Raw genomic sequence first — 24,003 nt, forward strand, 5'->3', positions numbered from 1 at the left:
GCCCTGAACTGGCAACAAAAGGGGACCTAGAAAAAATAAAATCAGAAATAATTTCTCAGATAACAGCAAAGATTGTGGCCATAGTGCAAGATAGGATTAATAAATCTAGAGAGGACACAGATGAAAAATAGAGGAGCTGAGAAACATGATGGAATCCCAACATAGAAAACAAATGGAATCCATAAAACAGATGCAAACAGATTTCCAGGAGATTAAAAACTCCATTGAAAGTTTATGCAGCAGAATGAGCCAATGTAAAGATAGAATTTCAGATATAGAAGATAGGACTGCAATTAGTGACCAGGAAAAGAAATTTCTTTAAAATACTAAGGGACCACAAGAAATAAGTCCAACAGCTGTTAGATGATGCAAGGAAGAATAACATCAGGGTGATTGGAGTCAAGGAAGAAACAAGAGAGAGTGCTTATGAAATGAAAAAAAAAAAAACTGTTCACAGAACTAATGGCAGAAAACTTCCCAAATAGGGGAAAAGAACTTGACATACAGATAAATGAGCCATATAGGACTCCAACTAGCCTTGATCAAAAAAATCTACATATAGGCATATAATTGTTAAGATTCTATAAACCCAACAGTAGAACAAAATTCTACAAGCAGTTAGAGCAAAGAAACAAATCACAAACAACAGAAAGCCCATCAGAATCACAGCAGAGTTCTCAACATAAAATCACAAGACAAGAAGAGCATGGAGCAAGATATTTCAAGCCCTAAAGGAAAACAGGCTCCAATCCAGATTGATGTACCCGGCAAGACTGTCTTTCAAAACTGATGGAGAAATGAGATACTTTCATGACAAAGAGCATCTTAGGAACTTCATGAATACCAAACCAGCATGCCAAAAATTTTTAAACAATATCCTAGTAAAAGACAATGAAGATCACAACCCCAGGAAGCCCACCAGAATGAATTCATCAGGCACAACAAGAAATTAAACTCAAAGGGGGAGAATCCAACAACAAAAAAAGTCATACCACAGCGATATATGTGCACCCATGTTTATAGCAGCACAGTTTGTAATAGCTAAAGCTTGGAAACAGCCTAAATGCCCATCAATTGGAAACTGGATAAAGAAGATGTGATTTTTTTTTTTTTATCAAATGGAGTGCTACTCAGCCATAAAGAATGAGAAACTAGAGTCATTTATAGCTAAATGGATGCATATTGAGGCCATACTCTTAAGTGAAATAAATAGGACACACGTGTATAATTACCAAATAGTTTCTCTAGTGTGAGAAACTGAAAGTGTAAATATGGATTAAAATGATTAAAATGAATAATTGATAATTTGAAATAGGAAAAGGTCCAAAGGTGTAGGTGTAGTGGGAGGGGAAGGGGAAAGGAAAGAAGAGAAAGGAAAAATTATGAGAAAAAAAAAAAGGAAATGAAATCTATGTAAATAATGAAGTATGGAGGGGGTGAAGGGCACACAGGTAATGGGGAAAAAAATAAGAACCAAGATACATCATGTACAGGTACAAGCACCCAATGATAAATGTAAACATATTGTATACCTAAAATGTACCAATAAAAGAATGTTTTAAAAAATGTCATGACAAGGATAAGTCAATACATATCAGTTATAACCATCAACGTTAATCATCTCAACTCATCAATCAAAAGAAATAGACTGGCAGAATGGGTCAAGAAGCAAGATCCAACTTGCTGCCTACAAGAAACACACCTAATTCAAAAAGAAACCCATAGACTGAAAGTTAAAGTGTGGAAAACAATACTCCATGTGACAGGAACCCGAAAAAAAGGAAGAGGAGCTATCCTCTATCCAGATCAAGTGGATTTCAAACCAACACTGATTAAGAGAGATGAAGAAGAACACTACATCCTTGTAAAGGGAACAATCCAAGAGGAAGAGATGACAATCATAGATATCTATGCACCAAACACTAGTGCACTCAACTATATAAAAGAAATACTAACAGACATGAAAAATAATATAAGCCCTAGCACAATAGTAGTGGGGATCTTAATACCTCACTGTCACAAATAGATAGATCAACTTGACAAAAAATAAACAATGAAATACTAGAACTAAATGAAACTCTTGAACAAATGAACTTAACAGATGCTTACAGAGTGTTCCACCTTACAAAATCAGAATACATATTCTCAGCTGTACATGGGTCATTCTCTAAAATAGACCACATACTCATTCATAGAACATGTATATGTAAGTGCAAAGGAATTGAAGTTATCCTCTGTATATTATCAGTATATTAGTGCAATGAAATTGGAGATCAATAGCAAAAGAAATCACAAGAATTTCATAAACACATGGAAACTGCACAACAAACTTCTGAATAACCAATGGGTCACAGAGGAAATTAAAGAAGAAATCAGACAGTTCCTACAACTACAGGATAATGGCAGTACAACATATCAGAATCTATGGGACACAATGAAAGAACTCTAACAAGGAAAATTCAAAGCAGCAAATACTCATATTAGGAAAACAGAGCAAGCTCTATTACACAACCTGATCCTAAACCTCAAGCTTCTAAAAAAAGAAGAGGAGGACAAACCCAAAGCCCATAGAAGGGAGGAAATTATAAAAATCAGGGCATAAATCAATGCACTAGAGACTAAGAGAACAATACAAAAAAATCAATGAAGACAAGAGTTGGTTCTTCAAAAAGGTAAGCAAAATTTACAAACCCTTAGTCAACCTTATCAGAAAAAGGAAAGAAAAGGCCCAAATCCATGCAATTAGGAATGAAAAGGGTGAAATTACAATGGACACAGGAGAATTCCAGAGGATCATCAACACCTACTTTGAGAACCTATATGCCAATAAGATGGAAAACACAGAAGAAATGGACAGATTCCTAGATATATTTGAATTACCAAAGTTGAACGAAGAAGACCTAAAAATTCTAAATGACCCAATATCAATCAGTGAAATTGAAAATGTAATTAAGAACTTACCAACTAAGAAGAGCCCAGGCCCTGATAGCTTCACTGCTGAATTCTACAAGCCATTTAGAGAGGAACTGCTGCCATTACTGTTTAAACTCTTCAATGAAATTGAAAGGGAAGCAATACTCCCAAATTCATTCCTGGAAACAAGCTTCACCTTGATCCCCAAAGCAGAGAATGACCTAACTGAAAAAGACAACTATAGGCCAATCTCACTCACAAACTTAGATGCAAAAATCCTTAATAAGATACTGGCAAATAGAATGCAGAAGATCATCAAAAAGATCATACACCCTGATCAAGTGGGATTCATCCCAGGGATTCAGGTATGGTTCAATATAAGCAAATCAATAAATGTAATACACTATATTAATAGAACCAATGACAAAAACCATATGATCATTTCAATAGATGAAGAAAAAGCATTTGACAAAATCCAACATGCATTTATGATAAAAACCCTACAAAAAATTGGAACAGATGGACTCTACCTCAATCTGATAAAAGCCATCTATGAAAAGCCAACAGCCAATATCATACTAAATGGTCAAAAACTGAAATCCTTCATAGTAAAATCAGGAACAAGACAAGGATGTCCACTATCACCACTCCTGTTCAATACAGTTCTGGAAATATTAGCCATGGCAATTAGACAAAAGAAAGAAATAAAAGAAATAAAGACAGGAAATGAAGAAGTCAAATAGTCATTATTTGAAGATGACATGATACTGTATATAGAAGACCCCAAGAACTCCACCAAAAGTCTTCTAGACTTAATAACCAAATTCAGTCAAGTAGCTGGTTACAAGGTCAACACACAAAAATCAATAGCTTTCCTCTACACGAACAACAGACTCACTGAGAGAGAAATGGGGCAATGAATTCCTTTCACAATAACATCCAAAAAACTGAAATACCTAGGAATCAACCTAACGAAAGAAATCAAAGACCTCTTCTCTGAAAACTATAGCACTCTGAAAAAGGAGATTGAAGATGATATCAGAAAATGGAAAGACATTCCTTGTTCCTGGGTAGGAAGAATCAATATAGTGAAAATTGCCATACTTCCAAAACTGCTGTATAGATTCAATGCAATCCCAATTGAAATCCCAGCAGCATACTTCACACACCTTGAGAAAACAGTCCAAAAATTCATTTGTAACAAGAACAGATCTAGAATAGTTAAAGTAATGCTAGGCAATAAGGACAAGGTAGGAGGTATCACAACCCCCAACTTGAAACTATGCTCCAAAGCTACTGTGATAAAAACAGCACGGTACTGGCAAAGAAATAGACCTGAGGACCAGTGGAACAGATTACAAGATGCAGAAACAACTTCAGACAGACTCAGCCACCTCATCTTTGACAAAGGAGCCAAACACCCCTCACTGGAGGAAAGATAGCCTCTTTAAAAATAGAGCTAGAAAAATTGGGTTAAATTTAAGATTAAAACTAGACTTATATCTCTCACCATGCACTAAACTAAAATCAAAATGGATTGAAGATCTAAATATTAAAATAGAAACACCAAACTGGGTGGAAGAGAGGTTAGGAAGAACTCTTGAAGACATTGGTGTAGGAAAAGATTTTATGAACAAAACCGCAGTTGCCTGTGAACTAGAACAAACAATCAACAAGTGGGATCTCTTCTTATTAAAAAGCTTCTGCACAAGCAAGAGAAACCACCAACAATGTGAAGAGACATCCCACAATGTGGGAAAAAATTTTCACCTGCTCTTCCTCAGACAAAGGTCTACTATCTAGAATCTATAAAGAACTTAAAAAAATCAGACCTCCCAAATTTAAAGACCCAATCCAAAAATGGGCATCTGAAATGAACAGACAGTTCTCAGACAAAGAAGTAGAAATAGCAAATAAACATGTGAAAACATGTTCAACATCTCTGCTCATTCGAGATATGCAAATGAAAATAACCCTGCGATTTCACCTCACTCCAGAAAGAATGGCTGCTATCATGAAATCAACCAATAACAAATGCTGGCAGGGCTGTGGGGAAAGAGAAACCCTGCTCCACTGCTGGTGGGAGTGTAGCCTGGTGCAACTACCGTGGAAATCAGTATGGAGATACCTCAGAGAACTAGGAATGGAAGTCCATTTGACCCCTCTATTCCCCTGCTGGGTATCTTCCCCAAAGAATTAAAAGAACCGCAGTGATATATGTGTACCCATGTTCATAGCAGCACAATTCATGATAGGTAAAACTTGGAAACAACCCAATTGCCCATCAACTGGAGACTGTATAAAGAAAATGTTTTTTTTTTTAATAAGGAGTATTACTCAGCCATAAAGAATGAGAAACTAGAGACAGTTATAGCTAAATGGATGCACATTGAGGTGATACTCTTATGTGAAATAAATAGGGCACATATGTACATAGCAAATAGTTTTTGTAGTGTGAGAAACTGAAAGTGTAAACAAAGACTAGAAGTTATAACAGATAATGTGAAATAGGAAGAAAAGGTGCAGAGGGGAAGGGGAAATTGGAGGGGTAGAGGAAAAGAAAGAAGGGAATGGAATTAAATGAGAAAAAGAAAAAAATGGAAACAAAGTCTTTGTAGATAGGGAGGTGTGGAGGGGTTGAAGGGAGGGCAGGGGAATGGGGAAAAAAATAAGAACCAGGATGGATTATGTAAAGCTGCCATTTTCCAATGATGAATGTCATTGTATTGTATACCTTAAATGTACTAATATAATTAATAAAAAGAAGCTTATCATTAAGCTGTTCCAGAAATCGATTATTCCCTAAATTTTCCTAAATTTTTCCCTAATAATTGAAGAGATGGATAATTTCCCCACATTATGCTATTGCTTATTCCATCATACCCCTTAACACCATCATTCCGGTATTAAGAACCCATTATTTTTTTCATTTTTAAAATCTTGTTGAAAATATATTCAGTTATGCATATGTTCTTGATGAGAATTCAAGTTAGGGTTGTGTGTATGAACAGTTTAAGCCAGTAGATGGATGAATGAATTTCATTTGCTTATTTGTTTGTTGGGTATCTACTCCTGGCAGGTGCCAGGGAAACAAAGTAGAGGCAGACATCAATTCTACCCAAAGAATTTTGATAAGTAGTCCTTTCTTTTAGAAACTTCTCATCTGGTAAGGTAGATCAGGAAATGGAGACTCAGAGAAATTAGTTAACTTGCTGACATTCCTTAAGTTAGTTCAAGGAAGATTCTGGATATGAACCCAAGAAGTATTTCTCTAAGGGTCACCCTGAGTCACTATGCTAACTGATCTCCATATATGATCTGTACAAGACTGCACATGGTTAAAAATTTAATAATACCTTTGGATGATAATAGTCTATTCCTTCAGGTTAATGATACTCATTTGCATGCTTGTACCTTTATATCAGTTCTCGGGACAATGGTTCACTTCTCTAAAAAGGGTTGTGAGGCTCAGGTTACATCAACATCTCACCAACTCTGACCTCTAAAACAAAGGAGAGCATGAGAAATTGCTCCATGTTTATACAGCTAGAAAAGCAAAATGGATCACAATGTGGAAATTCTTTAATGAAACAAAGTATTTGTGGCTATAGCTTATGACTATTCAAAGGATGCTCCAAGGTCATGGGTGCAAGGAATAGCACAAAGCATAATCTGCACTTGGAAGAAATCTTCTCATTGGTCTGAAGCTCAATCTCTGTTCTTGAAAAAGAAATGTCATCTTTCTCTTTGTCTTTGATCACAGGTTAATGTCTTCTAAAAATTCATATTTAACATTTTTCAGATGAAATTTCAAGAATAAATATAAAGGGTGACCTATAAAGGAACATGAACAAAAAAAGTAAAATCTGAGAGGTGGATCAAGGAGTAATGGCCTCTTCTAAGCATAGGCTGGGCTATGTTTCTGGTTAAGGACCTGGATATACATGTAAACCCCTTTTAGTATCAGCTGAAGTGTCATCCTTTCTTTTCCATCAGCGACTTCTTATCCACCATGTACAATTCAGAAATCTGTTCAGTTTCAGATCTGTAAGAAACTCAAGTCTACTGGGGATGAAAACACAAAGTGATATAGAGAATGATATCTATTCTATAGATATGAGTCTATAGAATTCGTCAAAGGCCAAAGAATTCAAGGAGAACCCAAGATTTTAGCTTTGGCTTTAAAGTTGCACAGGTGGATAAAGAAGACGGATAAAGAAGAGTAATCTAGGTGGATAAAGAAGGTGGATTCCAGGTGGATAAAGAAGAGTAATCTAGAAGAGCGGAATGGCTTGAGAAAGACATTTAGGTAAGAAACTACAGTTACAGTACTTTAGTAAAGGTAAGGTGTTGGGCACTAAGCCAAGAACAGTGATAGATACTGAGAAGTAGTAAAAAAGCAGGCAGGTGTAATCCTGAAGGACCTATGTGTCACATCAGAGTCCATACCTGAGGCCAGTGGCTTACTCCCTCGGCTATATATGGAATGTCCTAGGGAGCTTTTAAAAAACATACTAATAACAAAGCCTCAGCTGAGCAATTGAGTCAGAATCTTGGATATTGGACCAGATGTCGGCTATTTATAAAAAGCTTCCTAGGAGTCTCTATGTGCAGTTTGTTTTGGGAATTACTTCTGTCAACAATGGGGCACACTTAAGAGGCATTAAGTAGAAAGGTAACTTAGTTAGGTTTTCATTTCAGAAAGATATGCTGGCTAATGTGGAGAACAAATAGAAGCCATGTACGAGGGACACAGAAAGGACATTTGGGAGACTGGTGCAATTCAGGGTAACTCTGATCAGGGCCAGAACTAAGACAGTGGTAGTGAGACTGCAGAGGAGAAATTAGGCAGAGATCATCTTCCATCAGGTTCTGGGTGACAGCTTGGAATATGTATGTATGGGGGGGGGCGGCGTAGAGAACAGAGGATGTAGTGAATTACAAAAATGACCACAAATTCTTCTCCTGTTTGTATTCACATCTTACAATCTTTGCATCAAATACCAGAGTCAGTTTTTCTATTACGTGAACCTGGACAGATAGTGAGTCCCTTTGGTTAGCAGAATGTGGCAGAAGGGTCATCATTCACTTGGTTTCAAAGAGTTTTGCAAGTTTGCTCTCTCACTCTTTTGGAATCCTGTGACTTCCAACTAAACCAGTCTGGGTTGGAGACTGATAATGAGACACAGAGTCTTGCTCTCCTTTCATACCAACATAGAGCCTGCCAACCACTAGCTATGCATGCAAGGCATTGATAGGTGAGGTCTTATGCAGGAGGGAGCTTGGTCAAGATCTCTTCTGAGAGATCGTGATTCACTCAATTTCTGAAACTGTCCTCTTCAGTGTATCAGAAATGGCAGTTTCTACTCTTCAACAAGAGCAGCTACTTTTAAAATGTCATACCAGAATAGGTTGTTTAAACAGGAAAAGTGGAAAGCCTTATAGTAGAAAGGAAACACAGTCAACTGAAAACACTAAGGTACTAGCCCAAGGTTTTGTTGTCAACCTAGATAAACAAAAAAAGGCATGACTAGGTACATTAATCAGCCTTTTGACCCTGTGAAAAATTCTTGAGATAAACAATTTAGAAAGGGGAAGTGTCTGTTTTGGTTTACAGCTTGAGAGGTTTCAGTTCATGGTTGCTTGACCCTGTTGCCTCTGGACCTATAGCAAGGCATTGTGTCATGGTAGAAGCACATGGCAGAGAAAAGCTGCTCACTTTATGGCATCCAGGAAGCAAAGAGAGAGGAGATGGAGTCCCAGTAACTCCAGTCAAGGTCAGGTGCCCCTGTGACCTCACTTCCTCTCGGTAGGCCCCACTTTCTGAGCTCTGCCCCACCTCCCAGTAGGACCACAGGCTGGGGCCAAGCCTTTTTTTTTTTTTTTTGGTACCGGGGATCAAACTTGGGACCTTGCGCTTGCAAAGCAGATGATGGAACCATTGAGCTAAATCCCTATCCCACGCCTTTAACACAGGAGGTTTTCGAGGACATTTAAGATCTAAACCATAGCACTTGGTAATAATCATTACTAGCATCATGATTTTGTAGAAGACTTTTTACTTTTGAAAGAATGTTTCTAACTTACTCTTGTTTTCCCACATATTGTATTGTTTCTCTTAATATGTTTTTGTTACTGAGTTTACTCATTATCAGTAGCCACATAGAAAAGAAAAAATGCAAGACATATCTGGAAACTGAGTTCCTGAAGTTTAATCTAACTGTATCTGGTCATTTGCCTGGATTATAAGGAATTTTTTCTGTCTCAAAAATTATGCCAGAGAAAGCAAGAGTAATATTGCTTCATTACTTTTACAAAACCTTTAACAACAACAACAAAAACAAAATAGAAAAGTAATTTTCAGTCCCAAACATATTGACAGCCCATGGTCTCTAACTCAGTTTTACCTTTCTGTTGCAAAGTATCTTCAGCCAGATCACCAAGTCACTGGCTGTTTAAAGCCATTGTGTTAGGTTTTCATTGCTAAGTTACCACAAATTTAGCAGCTTGATCGTATTATTTTACTGTTTCTGTAGGTCAGAGGTCTGTGCACAGTGTGAGTGGATTCTCTGCTCAGGGTGATATTGGTCTGAAATCAAGCTATCAGCTTTGACTGTGGTCTCATCTGGTGCTCAGGATGCCCCTATATTCTTCCTTGTTGTTGGTAAAATTCATTTACTTGTGACCGTAGGGTGGAGGTTCCCATTCTCCTTTTAATAGGCTGGGGACAGCTCTCAGCAACTTATAGGCACATGCAATTTCTTTCCATGTGGCAGTTCACAACATGGGTGTTTGACTTCTTCCTGGCCAGCATGAGTGAGTCTCTCTAGTTTCCTCTTCTGCAACCAGCTGGAGAAAAACAATTGGGCTCACCTGGTTAGGTCAGGCCCACCTGGGTAGTCTCTCTATTTTAGGGTCATCTGTTTTGGCATTATAATTATACCTGAAAAAACCTTTTATGGAAGTACTTAGGTTAGTGTTTGATAGGTTACCTGGAAGCAGATGTGTGGTACCAGGGCCAAGAATCCAGGGGTGGGAGCATCCTAGAACTCTTTCTACTATAGTCATGATCAAGAGCTTCTATAATTGTACAATCAGTTCCTAATAAAATTGGGACTATGTAACTCCCACAGCATGAATTCTACAAACTATCTTCTTCCTTACAGGTTTTCCAATTGATTAAATGATCCAGTTCGATAATTGAATTGATAAGTTCCCAAGGATCCCATGTGTGCTAGGTCTAGTGAATGATTTGGGAGCACATCAAGAAAAATAAGAGAAGACACCAGTTACCTACACATAAAACTGGGGAATAATAGAGAGAGCCACACTGGAACAGCAGCAGCAGCAGCAGCAGCAGCAGCAGCAGCAATTTCTTATCAAAGTAGAGGAGGAATGAAGGCTTCCTCATAGGAAGTACAATTTTCCTCCATGAGATTTTATGACTTTTCACATGTTCCTCAAGGACACCTGAAAAACCAGCTAATAGTTTTGAGGTTATGCTCCAGTTTGAAAAAAATGACAAAGTCTTTGAAAAACAGGGCAGTTTCTTATCTTACAGCTCTCTGATGAGAAAACTTGAAACAGAAATGTCAGTCATTTCTCCTTCAACAAAGTTGTGTCAATTCCATAATAGAAACATTGTGTTCTTGCATAAAGCCACCTCTATTCCTTCAGAGTACAAAGAATTTGTAAAGAAATGTAGGCAGATAAAGAATGAGAAACTAGAGTCATTTATAGCTAAATGGATGCATATTGAGGCCATACTCTTAAGTGAAATAAATAGGACACACATGTGTAAATACCAAATCGTTTCTCTAGTGTGAGAAACTGAAAGTGTAATAAGGATTAGAAGGATTAATAACGAATAATTGATACTTTGAAATAGGAAAAGGTCCAAAAGGGTAGGGGTGGTAGGAGGGGAAGGAGAAAGCAAAGAAGGGAAAGGAAAAATTATGGAAAAGAAAAAAAATGGAAATGAAGTCAATGTAAATAGGGAAGGGTGCACAGGTAATGGGGAAAAAATAAGAACCAAGATACATCATGTACAGGTACAAGCACCCAATGATAAATGTAAACATATTGTATACCTAAAATGTACCAATAAAAGAATTTAAGGAAAAAGAAAAAAGAAATGCAGGCAGGACATGGTGTTCAGATTCTAATTTTACTCACCTGCAAACTGTTCTCTTCCATCATAACTCTACTTAAATCATAGTTATGCTCTTAATTAACAGTTTCATTTGTTGGTGCTTTCTCAATCCAGTTATCTGGAGGCATAATTTTCTGTTTAGCTTTCTTGTTTCAATTCCTCAGCAAAACCATAAAATTTAATTAGGAAAGTAACCAGCTTTGTAACAGCAGTTGTATATCTAATTAGCTATGCTTTGACCATAGCGTCTTGGATTCTACTCTATATTGTATACATATTTTGAATTTGTTCATGTTTCAGAGAGACATTGTGAATTTATAGCCTAAGCAAGAAGTCTAATCACTTTTCATTTTGCTTAAGATGTTTTGTTATAAAAAATAGGAAAATTAATTTAAAGCCTTCATATAGGAAACTGAGAGCCAAAGGCCGAGATGTATGTTGTTACCTCCTGTATGTCTGTTTTCTATTTCTGTGGGACAAATGACCACAAGTACAGCAGCCGAAAACAATACCCATGTATCATCTCATAGTTCTCTATATCAGAAGCTTAGGCATAGTTTGCTAGGTTCTCTCTTCAGTGTGGACGGGGATAAAATTCACGTTTTGAGCTGCATTCTCATCTGTGCCCCAGGGATCCCTTCCAAGCTTATGAATTTGTGGCAAAATCCATATCCTCATGGTTGTAGTACTGTTATTTCCATTTCCTTGCAGTCTAATAGGTAGGGATCATTCCTACCTCAAGAAGCAAGTGTCATTCTTTGGCATGTGCCTGCCATGGACAGTTTGTAACACAGCAGTTTATGAATGACTTTGAGACCAGCTGGAGAAAACTCTATTTTTAAAGGGCTCTCCTGATTAGGTCAGGTGCATCCCAGGTAATCTCCTTTCTGCCATATCATACAGGAAAGGACCGTATCATCATAATCACAGGAAAGCAATTGTGCAGAGCAGGGGGCAGAGATCCTGGGGCCATCTTAGAATTCTGTCTACCACATACTGCTTTAGGAGAAAGTGTCAACTAAAGTCTTCTTGGCAAACCTCCCTCCTTTCCCCTTGGAGGGACTGCACAGCAATGGCCCTGATTGTGTCCTATCAGCTCCACAGGGTAGAAGATGACAGACAGTCACATTCTTTCTTCTCTGCAGGCTGCTTTCTCTGCCTGGCCAGAATTGCTGCTTTCCATAGTGCAAATGGATCACTTGGTGAAATCATTCAAATTTAAAATGATATCAAGGTAACAGGATGCTTTTAGATAGAAATTTATCCAAGCTTAACACTTCAAACTTTAGTCCAATAAAACTACTTCTTTAGTAAAAAGAAGTGAAGAAATGTGCAGGAAAGATTTAACAGAGCAAGCCTGAAAATACTCTCTTTAGAAAGGCCTGTTTGCAAATTTTTTTTCATAGTTGGCAACTGGGCACTTAAACTTCAAGAGGTTTTCTACCACCTTAATTGCTAAGAGTGACTCAATGTGCCTAATCATTTGTGCAAACATTATGGTTCATGTCAAATACCTGCTTTTCTTCTGGGAGTCTGGAATGTGCCAGGCAAAGGGTGACTAGAGGATTAGGCCCCATTAAAACCTTGGCCAGTAAATCAGGCTTCCTTGATAGACAACATTGCAAATGAATTGTCACAACTCATTGCTGGGGGTGGAGGTGGGGAATTAAGCACATCCTATATGAGTTCACTATGAGAGAACTCTTAGAAATTGTGCCTGAATTCTCCTGAACTTCACTCCGTACTCCTTTTCCCTTTGCTGATTCTGTTTTATATGCTTTTGCTAAAATAAATTATAGCTGTGAATAGATTATATGCTGAATCATGAAGCCTCTGTAAAATCCTGCACTAGCAGGTAGTAATGACAACCCCTTACTCTAGGAATACAGTAATATATGAGTATAACACTCATATCCTGAGTCTAGACTCCTCTCCCCTGAAGACTCAGCCTAACCCTCTCCACTGTGAGGATGATTGGGCAAACAGACTAGAGGCAAGAGGCAGGCTTCGCCCAGGTCCTACAGGACTTGGCATGGCCTAGATGCTTGCTCTAATTCCACACTGTGATAGATCAAGTTATTTAACCTCCGTTTATCTGTCTCTCAGTTTCTTTGTCTGTAAGATAGCAATAACAATAGTACCTACTTCATAGAATCACCCCAATGAGGTAATTTATAGAAAGTAAGTTGTACTGTGATGGGCTTATAGTGAATGAGAAGGGGTGGGTATAATTTTCTGTGGAGTGGAATTGCTGGAGCACCTGTCAAAACTCTAAAAGTAACTCCCTTTGTTCCCTTAACTCTCCTCCCTTTCTTCCTCACCAGTTCCCTCTTCTTTCCTTCTCTCAGTTTTCCATTAAACTCTTTATATCCAAACCATTTCCTTTCCATTTTACTACCTTTTCTTAAAGACAAAATGAAAATAACATGCTGGAATGATTTTTAAAAAATATTTACCAAAAAGCCCAATGTGGTCATCAATGCCAGCAGCCCTATGTAGCTCAATGTCTTTTGCTTCCATGAATGAGGATTTCTGAGATTTATAAGTATCCCCTCTGTTATGGCCTGTATCTAAATGTCCCCCTAAATCCTTATGGACTCATGGGGGGGGGGTTTGGAGGTGGCTGGATTTAGGGTGTGTGAATATAGATTAAAAGTGTGATCACTAAATCAGCCCACTGATTGGTTTAGCACAGTTCAGGGTATGGATAATGGGAAGCCCCACCCTGGGTGTGGGTGGTACCAACCAATAGACTTGTAGCCTGGATGCAATATAAAGGGAAAGAAGGAAGGCAGGCTCACTGCTTCCTGCCTGTCACTCCATGAACTGTTTCTCTCTGCAATGGCCCTCTACCATGCCACCCTGCCTTGGAGCCAGCCAACTATGGACTGAAACCTCTACAGATTGTGAGCTAAAATAAACCTTTCCTCCCCTAACTTTGGGTGCTGGGTATTTTGTCTTAGCATTGAGAAAAGTAACTAAGACACTCTCCAATAGTCCTCGTTGTATAATCTTACTGCTTTTGGTAATGGAAATGACCAAAACATATATGATTGTGCAATTTCCTTTCTCATAACTTTGTAAGTCTTATTATGCAAATAGATTTACAAACTGGAAAAAAATTCTTTGTTCTAGTATTTGGATAAGAATATCCAAATATTCTTCTAAATATCCTCTAAAATATAACTAAAGTGAACATAGTTATTTTGTTTTTCAGGAGTATATTTAAATGCAATTTCAACAGAAATGGAAACTTCTACTCAACATTTGCTTTATTTTGTTGTAACTTTTTTAAAAATTTAAATCCATTTTCTATTCTTTCATAGAGTTTTAATTTTACACAACTTTTAACATAAAGATGGTGAAATTTCAAAGATGAGGAGCTGATATACGGCCTCTTTTATTCATTCTTCAGGATGGAAGAAATTCTAAGAAATTTCCCAAGAGTACAATGTGTGAGATTTAACACTGGAAAAATACATATGAAACTTGTTTAGCTGGCTGCACTTAGGACCAGGCACAGCACAATAAATATAGAGCTGCATAATCTTTTTAAAAGATCGCTTGTAATTTTAACACATTCTTTCTACAGAAATACTATCAATTACCAATCCGAAATCCTATAACATGTAGGTGAAGGGACACTTACAATGACTGTCTGAGCATAGTTTCTCTAGCATCTTCACATTGATACATCAATATCCATAAAAGGAATAAAAATGTACATCTCAAATTCAGGACAACAAAAAACCAAACTTGGTCAATTAGTTTCTTCATATCATTCATTAGGACCACAATTCTTGTTTGCTGGTAGGTTTAAAGTAGGAATAAAAAGTCTTTGAAATCCTTTTAACTTTCACTAGTTTTAGGGCCTCTAGGTAGGAAGGAGGTCTCACTGGAAGCAATCTGATTAAGCAGCACCATTAAGTCCACATCTCAACAAATCACTGCACAATTCTTACCTGTCAATATTCTGAAAGGTTAAAAAAAATTATGTGGAAGAATCTTTCCTGAATAGCAGTCCACTATAAAAATATGTAACCTGCAGGAATTTACATAAAACTACATCTGAATTCTCTACTGGCTGCATCTTTCTTTCTATGAACAAAAGAAATGCATTGCATAAAAATTTAAATAACATAGTGAGGCATAAAGTAAATACTTTTATTTATGCTATTACATTTGTGTATTGGAGATTGTTAGACATGTTCACATACTCTTTCCTATTCCCAAAGATGAAGCAATGGTGCCAGCAGTGTCTATCAGAAAGACTTGATAAGAAACTTGATCTTAGAGCTACTCTACAGTATGCCTTATTATTTTTAAACATATATTGAAAAGACAGGGAGAAATAATCTTTTTTTTTTCACATGACCCGGATTCTGTTACCAATCAATGTAAGCATTAATTTCATCCTCATGAAACAGAATGGAAACTGTTACGGTCCTGTAGCCATGGATAGTCTGAAAAATTTTCTGAGCCAGTGAATGAAAAACCACATTAAAATAAAATTTTCTACAACTGGTAAACCAGTTGTTCAAAAATTCAACAAGCAAACAAACATGCAAACAAGCAATACATGTTAATACCCTGTAAAAACATCATGCCACTCTGGCCCCAAGAACTGCCACAGCCCAGCTGGTTCTTACAATGCAAACAGCCTTAAATCACTAATAAAATATCTTCTCTGTGGTATTTTACTGTCCATCATACTGCTACATACTTAGAAGCTCAGGCTTATATGATGTTTGAGGAAACAAAAGAGAGTATGACGTGGATCAAGTTTTTGATTATTGTTTTAATTATATTTTTAAAAAGGATTTTCTAGTAATGTAAAGTGTAATAGTCCTTGATACTGAACTTTTCCTACTTTAAAAAATGATGTTAATCTAAATTTGACTATCTGGTCTCTTTTTTCCACTTTTTTAGAGGGTACTGATTCATCTATTCTGAGTCCCAAAAATGGCTGTTTTAAAACAGTTTAGTTCCCAACAGGTTCCCATAAATACTCCTGATTTATATCGGAAAAGCAATGCATAATTGGAACATTAATCACTCACCTTTTAAAAAGTATTTCCTGCAGTTACTTAGCAAAACGCTAAGCTACCCATGGCCTTACCAGATAGATATTGAGTTGTTTCACAAATATCTGTTGAAAGGTTTAGAAATTGGACCTTCCATTCAAGATTCACTGCAAAGAGTATACATGCAGTAGTCCTGTTTACAATTTAATGGAGACGAGGAAAGAAAAAACCTAGGATAAAGAGGGTTGTCATCTTTCACATACATTTACAGTAGTATAGCCATTATTTATCATATTTACTACATTCACCACCTCAGGTAAAGGATCAGGGAGGACCATCAAACACTGCAACAAAGGAATGTTTGTTTTATATAAGACCTACCAAATAAACTGCAAAACAAATAACACACATAGGCACTAGTCTCAAAGCTGCACAATAAAGAAGCTAAGAGTCTGAGGTGAGAAATTGAGGAAAATATACACATATGAGGTTGCTGAGGAAAAGGAGGAAAGAAATCACAGTTCTAATCTTCAAGGCTACGGAATGCATTCTGCATATCTTCAAGAAGTTGTGCATAGTCGGCTTTGATCTTTGCCTCACCATCTTTCATTGGATCCTTGAATTTCATGGAGGAAAGTTTGTAGAGTATCTCCCCCATGTGCTCACGGATAATAGACCATGTGATTTTATTGTCACTCTGGGCAGTGGTCTCAACAGCTCTATGAGCCATGTCATAAAATGCAATCATGTCTAACAGCATTCCTACTGTCTTGTAGAATGGGCAGAACCTGTCACAAGGAGCATATTCATTTTGTTGCAGGAAGTCATCTTTGATAAGTTTTGCTACCTCTAGAGTGATTTTATCGGTTTCTGCTAATGAAGCCTTTCCCACAAGCTGTACAATTTCTGCCAGGTCTTCTTCCTGCAGAATTTCCTTAGCTTTGGTCCTCAGAGGAACAAACTCTGTGAAGTGTTCGTGATAATACCATCCAAGGCCCGCATGTATTTGGTGTAGCTGATGAGCCAGTTGACTGAGGGGAAATGCTTACGTTGAGCCAGTTTCTCATCTAAACCCCAGAACACCTGAACAATACCAAGAGTAGCAGATGTAACTGGATCAGAAAAATCACCACCAGGTGGAGAAACTGCTCCTACAATGCTGACGCTCCCTTCTCTTTCAGGATTTCCAAGACACTTCACTCTGCTTGCTCGCTCATAGAAAGGGGCCAGACGGGCACCAAGATATGCAGGATAGCCACTATCTGCAGGCATTTCAGGTAAGCGACCAGAAATTTCTCTAAGGGCCTCAGCCCATCTGAAGGTAGAGTCAGCCATCATACTGACATGGTAACCCATGTCACAGAAACATTCTGACAGTGTAATTCCAGTATAAATAGAGGCTTCTCTAGCAGCAACCGGCATATTGGAGGTATTGGCTACCAAAGCTGTCCTCTTCATAATTGACTCTACCTTACCATCAACTTCCATAGTGAGCTCTGGGAAGTCCCGGAGAACTCATTCCTCTATCACCACATCCTACATAGATGATCACATCACTGTTAGAATATTTGGACAGAGACTGTAATATTACTGTCTTTCCACAGCCAAAAGCCCCAGGGATAGCAGTTTTTCCTCCCTGTACACACGGAAAAAGGGCATCCAAGACTCGCTGGCCAGTCAGCAAAAGATGGTTGGCTGGCAGCTTCTTGGTGACAGGCTGAACTTGACAGACAGGCCATACCTGGACCATGTTGAACTTCTCCTTTACACCTTCAAATTCAAGCTCCAAGACTACATCAGAGGCATCATAATTCCCAGGTGGAGCAATGTAAGTTACAGTTCCTCTATTTCGGGGAGGTAACATGATTTTGTGTTTGATGAGTGAGTTCTCATTCACAATTCCATAAATATCTCCACCAGCGATATGACTGCCAACCCATAAGTTTTTGCACGGTGTAAAATCCCATTTGATATCTCTGCTAAGGGCAGACACATTTACTCCTCTTGGGATGTAGATACTTTGGGTTTGATTCCTGATATCCAACAAAGGCCTTTGAATACCATCAAAAATGGCTCCCATAATGCCAGGACCAAGCTCTACTGAGAGTGGTTTACCAGTGCGGAGTACAGGGTCTCCAACAGACACACCAGAGGTTTCTTCGTACACCTGAATAGTAGCCATATCACCTTCCAACCGAATAATCTCTCCAACCAACTCGCTGTGGCCCACTGTCACCAGCTCATACATGGCTGCACCTGCCATGTCACAGGCTGTAACAGCAGGTCCTGAGACCCCACGCACATAACCAAATGTACTTTCTTTCTCTTCATCAAGTATCTTGGGTAGTTTGGAGAAATCCATTATGTTAATTTACCTATGCTGCTGAGACTGGAAAAGCAGACCATTTTGTTGTAACTTTTAAGTCTTTGGTAGACTGTTCAGCTATTACTACTGAAAAAGACGTCATGGGGATTGATGGTCAAACATGACTAGAAGATGGTTAATGTCAGAATCACAGAAGCAGAAATTCTTCAAGGAGGGGAGGAGGTCTAGGAAATGCCCAGTAAGCACAGCCTCTCAGGCATTGGGTAAAATAACCACAATTTGGGGGAGGTAATGATGTGCCAATGCTTGAACTGAGCACTGTATGTGGAGGAGCTGGGAAGGAGGAAGAAGAAAGGGAATCTATATACTCAAAGTTCAAAATGTCATTGACAAATAAATGTAATATTCAATGGGAAGATGCCAAAAAGAAAAGTCAAATCCTGAAAAAAGACCAAAAATATGGCAATTATAAATATCTCTAGAAACCAAGTTTATCTTGTCCTCCATTATGCCTGAACACCTTCTCTAAATAGTACTGTACTTCTATCATCTGGGAAAAATATTTCTCTGTTTCATATTAAAGATTAATGACGGCCCTTTGGTAATCTTCTGTATCATCCATTAAAATGAAGCCTGAACCAACACATATTTTAAGGGCCTACTTCTATTTTGGTAGGCATGGGAGAGAGGCAATCGACACACTTCTCATCATAGCTTTTGTGTTAAACCTACGTTCAGTTACACACAGTAATGGAGAAATGAGAAAGTCTAACTTTAAAATCTATAAAACTTATCAGAGATTGAATAATCAGAGATTTAAACTTTTTACCATCAAAATTTTCTTATCAGAGCAATTGAAATGTAGTAGCATTAATCAACTTGAATTTCTACCTTTTATTTTCCTGAACTTACTTTTGCTTAAAGGTTTGAGTAAAAGGAAAATATCAAGGTGGCCTATATGAAGATTGGAAGAAGGAAAAGTGAAGCTTTGAAAACTGTGAACTAAATTCATTCATTAAAGAAAAAAAAAAACAAATAAAACACTGAGTTTCCAATATATTTCAGATACATGCTAGGAATATAACAATGAACAAAAATATATAAACTCTGTCAAGAAGCCTACATTCTAGCTAGGAGATAGATAAATGAACTAGTAAATAAATGATGCATCAGATAATTTTTGAGTAGCCTGAAATTGTCTTTAAATACTCTTTTAATTAATCTCTTAACCTTTACTTTCCCTGGCTAATTAAGTCAAATTATTTAACTTCAGTCAACAAAGCCTTGTAAACAAATCACAAGCATAATTTTATTGTACAAGTGAGTGGATGCTCTGTTACCTTGAGTTGGTAGTATATTTTCTTCAGTGTATATGCTTCCTCTTCTGTTTTGGGAATTAGTCTTATCAGCTTATCACTATAAAAAAGGACAAAAGGTAATATTTACCTTTCAAGAATAAAGACATTAACCATCATTTTTTTCATCTCTTAAGAAACAGCCTTTACATTTAAGAAAAAGAGTAAAACTTCACTGACAGGTAAGCATTTTATATGGTTCTTGTTATTCTGTGGTTATATTAGGTCTGTTTTCCTTGTCTTAAAACTAGCGTTTTATCAGCTTTTGAAGATTACAAACTCACATGTAATGTAATAAATGCAGAAAGAAGCTCAAAACACAAGAACAGTGGCAACATGGGACAGAAGCTTTCTTGAATAGCTTACATCAGATACTAAGAAAGAAAATTCCTAATGACAGAAGAAAGAAAATCATTTTTTTTTACAAAGTTAGATAGTTGCTCTCACACTGAGGTATATCCCAGACTTCATTCTTTTTAAAAAATCTAATGACGAAAAGGAAAGCAACTTTCAGAGAGAAGACCTGCAAAATCCATACACTATGGAAAACATCTGGTTTGGATTCTTCTCACATGGAGAAAAGTAAAGATAAAGCCTATCTTTGGGACATTTTACTTCTGATCCAGGTTTCTAATTTGGCATGAGGTGGGCTGAGTAGTGGGGTGGCAAACAGTAAATCACCATATATTTACAGGTTTACCATGAGATGTTGATGGGTATACAATTTTTAGAATGATGGAAATTTAAAATCAACATTTACAACCAATAACATTTACCACAGTTGGAATTAACATTTTACTACACTATAAAGGTTCTTTCTGTAAAGGTCCTAAACTGCTGAAGATGACTTGAAATACTGGCCTGTTTGCCAGAGAGTTCTCTGTGGGGAATCACCTCTTCCAGATTGCCAGACAAGTCTTACCCATTTCCAGTGCCTGAATACACAAGTTAGGGAGCACAACTCTAGCACATAATAAAATAATTATAATTTTTCAATGTGTTTTACACAGAGGAGATGCTTATCATATATTTACTGTGGAAGCTGGTCACAGTGGTACCTGCCTGTAATCCTAACTACTCAAGAGGATCACAAGTTTGAGACCATCCTCCTAGACAACTTAGTGAGATGCTGTATCAAAAAAAAAAAAAAAGGTTGAGTATCAGTGGTATGTATAGCACTTGGGTATCAGAGGCTCAGTGGTATGTATAGCTCTTGCCTAACATGTGAAAGACCCTCAGTTCAATCCCTGGCACTAAAACAACAAAACAACACACACACACAACACACAAAGGTTGGCATAAAGGAAATGGAAAAACTAGTAAAGTACAATAAGAATGAATATTTTTCATAACTTTCGATGGCATTTAACAATGACTAAAGATAATGTAGAGTAATATATAGAGACATATACATGTGCAAGTATGTATGTCTATATATATTTTTATCAGAAAACAAAAATTCTATCAGTTCATTCAGAATTCATTTCTCCAGCCCTAAAGGTACAGCAGGAATAAGGATGTAATTTGGATGCTTTGCATGGATTTATGTATTAGAAGAATAGCAATTTCTGAGATCAGACAAGGCAATTGTAGAGGGCATCAGACCCCAGGGAGACTTCTGGATTTATTGGACAATGACTTTTTAGGGCTATGTGTTTACTTCTAGTCATTTTAATTTTAAAATTTCAAATGATGCCATTGTACTTTCTTTTCTATGAATGAAAAGGCCATTGGCTTGCTGGCAATAATTTGGTATGCTTTAAGCACTATTCTAATTATAGCTTTTCAACTTTGGTTTCCTCAAATCACACAAAACTGCCTCTAGTAACCAAGTCACAAAGTCCATATTTCTCAAAAGAATAAAAGAAGGAGATAAAAAAATCAAGACACTGTAAAACAACTCTCAATATAACTTTAAAATTGTCACATTTGTTTCACCAAACGAAAGCGTATTCTTTCTAACTCTGATAACTAGTATTTTTTGAAGCAGGGAACAATAATTTGGTACTATGAACAAGGAAGTTTCAAATGGTAAATTATCTCCTGGAAGTTAAGAGAAGAAACCTAGCTGGCGCAACTATCAAAGAAAGTGAACTGAGGGATTTTCTTCACAATTTACCAGGTTTTTTCCTTCTCCTTTCATTTCTGGTACATATTTCTCTGACCTTTGTTTTATCTGGCTTCATCATATTCTGGCCTTGTCCCACCTGATCCAGCACAAATTTTGGCAGAGAAAGAAAACTCAGCTGGGTGATGTAGCTGTTTTTGATAGATGGATCACTTGATGATTTGCTGGAAAATACCTCCATCTGGGGCCTGTGAGCTCCTCAAGAGTGCAAGGGAAGCAATCTGTAGCTGTTTTACAGCCACAGGAAGATGGATAATTCAGCCTAGCAAATGGTTCTTTTTCTCTAATTCAGGATATAAAGGACCACCCTGAGATTATTTAACCCTGACAGTGATTGCTCAACCTCTGCTTTGTCATTTTCATCAGAAAGAGGTCGCTTCACTCTACCTTTTAGAAATTCTTGGGTGTGGCTTTAGAAATGTATCTGTTATTGCTTTGATTATTTATCAAAGGCCAGAGAGTAAGAAAAGCTATTTAGGAAAATTCATGAAAGGTCACTTTTGTAAACAATAAATTACATTGATGGAACGACTGGTAACCATAATCAAACAAGAACTTATTCAGTACAAAAAATGACATGATCTCAAATGCCCAATTTGTTTCACCAAACAAAACCTTATTCTTTCTAAATCTGATAGCTAGTACTTTTGAAGTAGGGAACAATAATTTGGTACTATGAACAGGGAGGTTTCAAATAGTAAATTATCTACTGGAAGTTAAGAGAGAAAACCTACTTGGGCACAACTATAAAAGGTGAACTGAGGGATTTTCTTCACAATTTACCAGGCTTTTTTCCTACTCCTAGATGACATAAATTAAGACCCCTGGGCTACCCTTTGGGATTAAGAAGAGAGAATCAAAGGATTTAATATACATTGAGGTTAGGAAAGGAAAGAAGGGAAAAGAAAAAAATATGAGAAAAGGAAAAACATGGAAACAAAGTCTTTGTAAGTAGGGAAGGATGGAAGGGGTGAAGGGAGGGCAGGGAATAGGGAAAAAAATAAGAACCAAGATAGATCATGTAAAGGTACATGATCGCAATGATGAATGTAACTGTATTGTATACCTAAATGCACCAATAAACTTAATGGAAAAAAATATATATACACCGAGATTAGAAAGACTAGTGGGCAACTAAGCTGCTCATAGGCATCCCCTACCTCTTATACTCCTACTAGATTAAAACATCCCTCAGTTTCTTCTGCTTAGAGGAAAGAATTTTTCTTAATACTGGAGGTTCAGTCAACACTTCAAAGATATCGCCTCTGGCTTCCTGGTTCTTCCCGTTATAGGTATTGAAAGCCCAGTCTTAGTCTGTAGGGCCCCCTTTTTGTAGTACCCACCCCCAGAGCCACAGGGTTTCATTGCTTTTCCTTTCAACCGTAGCTTTGATTTATTCCCATATGCTTGGTCCCTGGAAGTTTCTTCTTCCCACAAACTTATCTACTAAAACAAAGACAAAGTGGTAAAAGAACATACTCTGGAGCCAAGTTGCGGTTACTTGAATGACCTTGGAGAGGATTTTTAACCTCTGTGCATCATTCTTTCTATTTATTGATTGGGGATACTGGTGTTTAATGGATTATTGTGAAGATTAAATGAGTATACATGTCAAGTGCTTAGAATAATTACTGACACATAGTGAATTCAATATAAATATTTGATATTATCACATTTTTGCCTTTGTACTTTTTTTTTTTACTTTATCCACTTTTATTATTTTTTTTTATAACTTGGAGGGTTCCTGACTACATTGATTCGGTCTTCTGTGTTCTTTCATATTCTAATTGGTTGAATAGAAGAAAGAATGAGATCCTCTTAAGAGAAAACTAAGTATAGCAGAATCTCATTTTGAAGTATCTTTTGGTCTGCATCTTGTAACTCCTTCCTCCTGGAATCAGTCAGGAGATGATAAGGAGGAATAAATAACAAGAGAGTTCTGCCCAGCTGGGTTCTCTATTGGATAGTGACTGACAGCTCATCAAGTTAGAACTAATCTTTGGGAGTTTGCACAATGTATCTAGAGCAAGTCTTTCAAACATAACAAAGGCAGTAGTATTAAAACATTTAAACTTACTTTATTTTTTCATGTCTGTCTGCAAGTC

The 24,003-nt window shown here is 37.2% G+C and overlaps 1 protein-coding gene and 1 pseudogene across 1 annotated transcript in view; both read right to left on the bottom strand.

Annotated features, from left to right (window-relative positions):
* Positions 1 to 24,003, bottom strand: part of Cpa6 (carboxypeptidase A6) — a 389,851-nt gene that overhangs the window by 221,491 nt on the left and 144,357 nt on the right. The window contains exon 2 of the mRNA XM_004842087.3: positions 19,756 to 19,831. Within this exon, the coding sequence (XP_004842144.2) occupies positions 19,756 to 19,831 (76 nt within the window). The remainder of the gene's footprint in view (positions 1 to 19,755; positions 19,832 to 24,003) is intronic.
* Positions 16,379 to 18,510, bottom strand: LOC101708153 (V-type proton ATPase catalytic subunit A pseudogene; annotated as a pseudogene).

The sequence above is a fragment of the Heterocephalus glaber genome, unplaced genomic scaffold, assembly GCF_053883595.1.
Source record: "Heterocephalus glaber isolate CG9 unplaced genomic scaffold, H.glaber_assembly_v1.0 deba00001553, whole genome shotgun sequence".
In the NCBI taxonomy this organism is placed as follows: Eukaryota; Metazoa; Chordata; class Mammalia; order Rodentia; family Bathyergidae; genus Heterocephalus; species Heterocephalus glaber.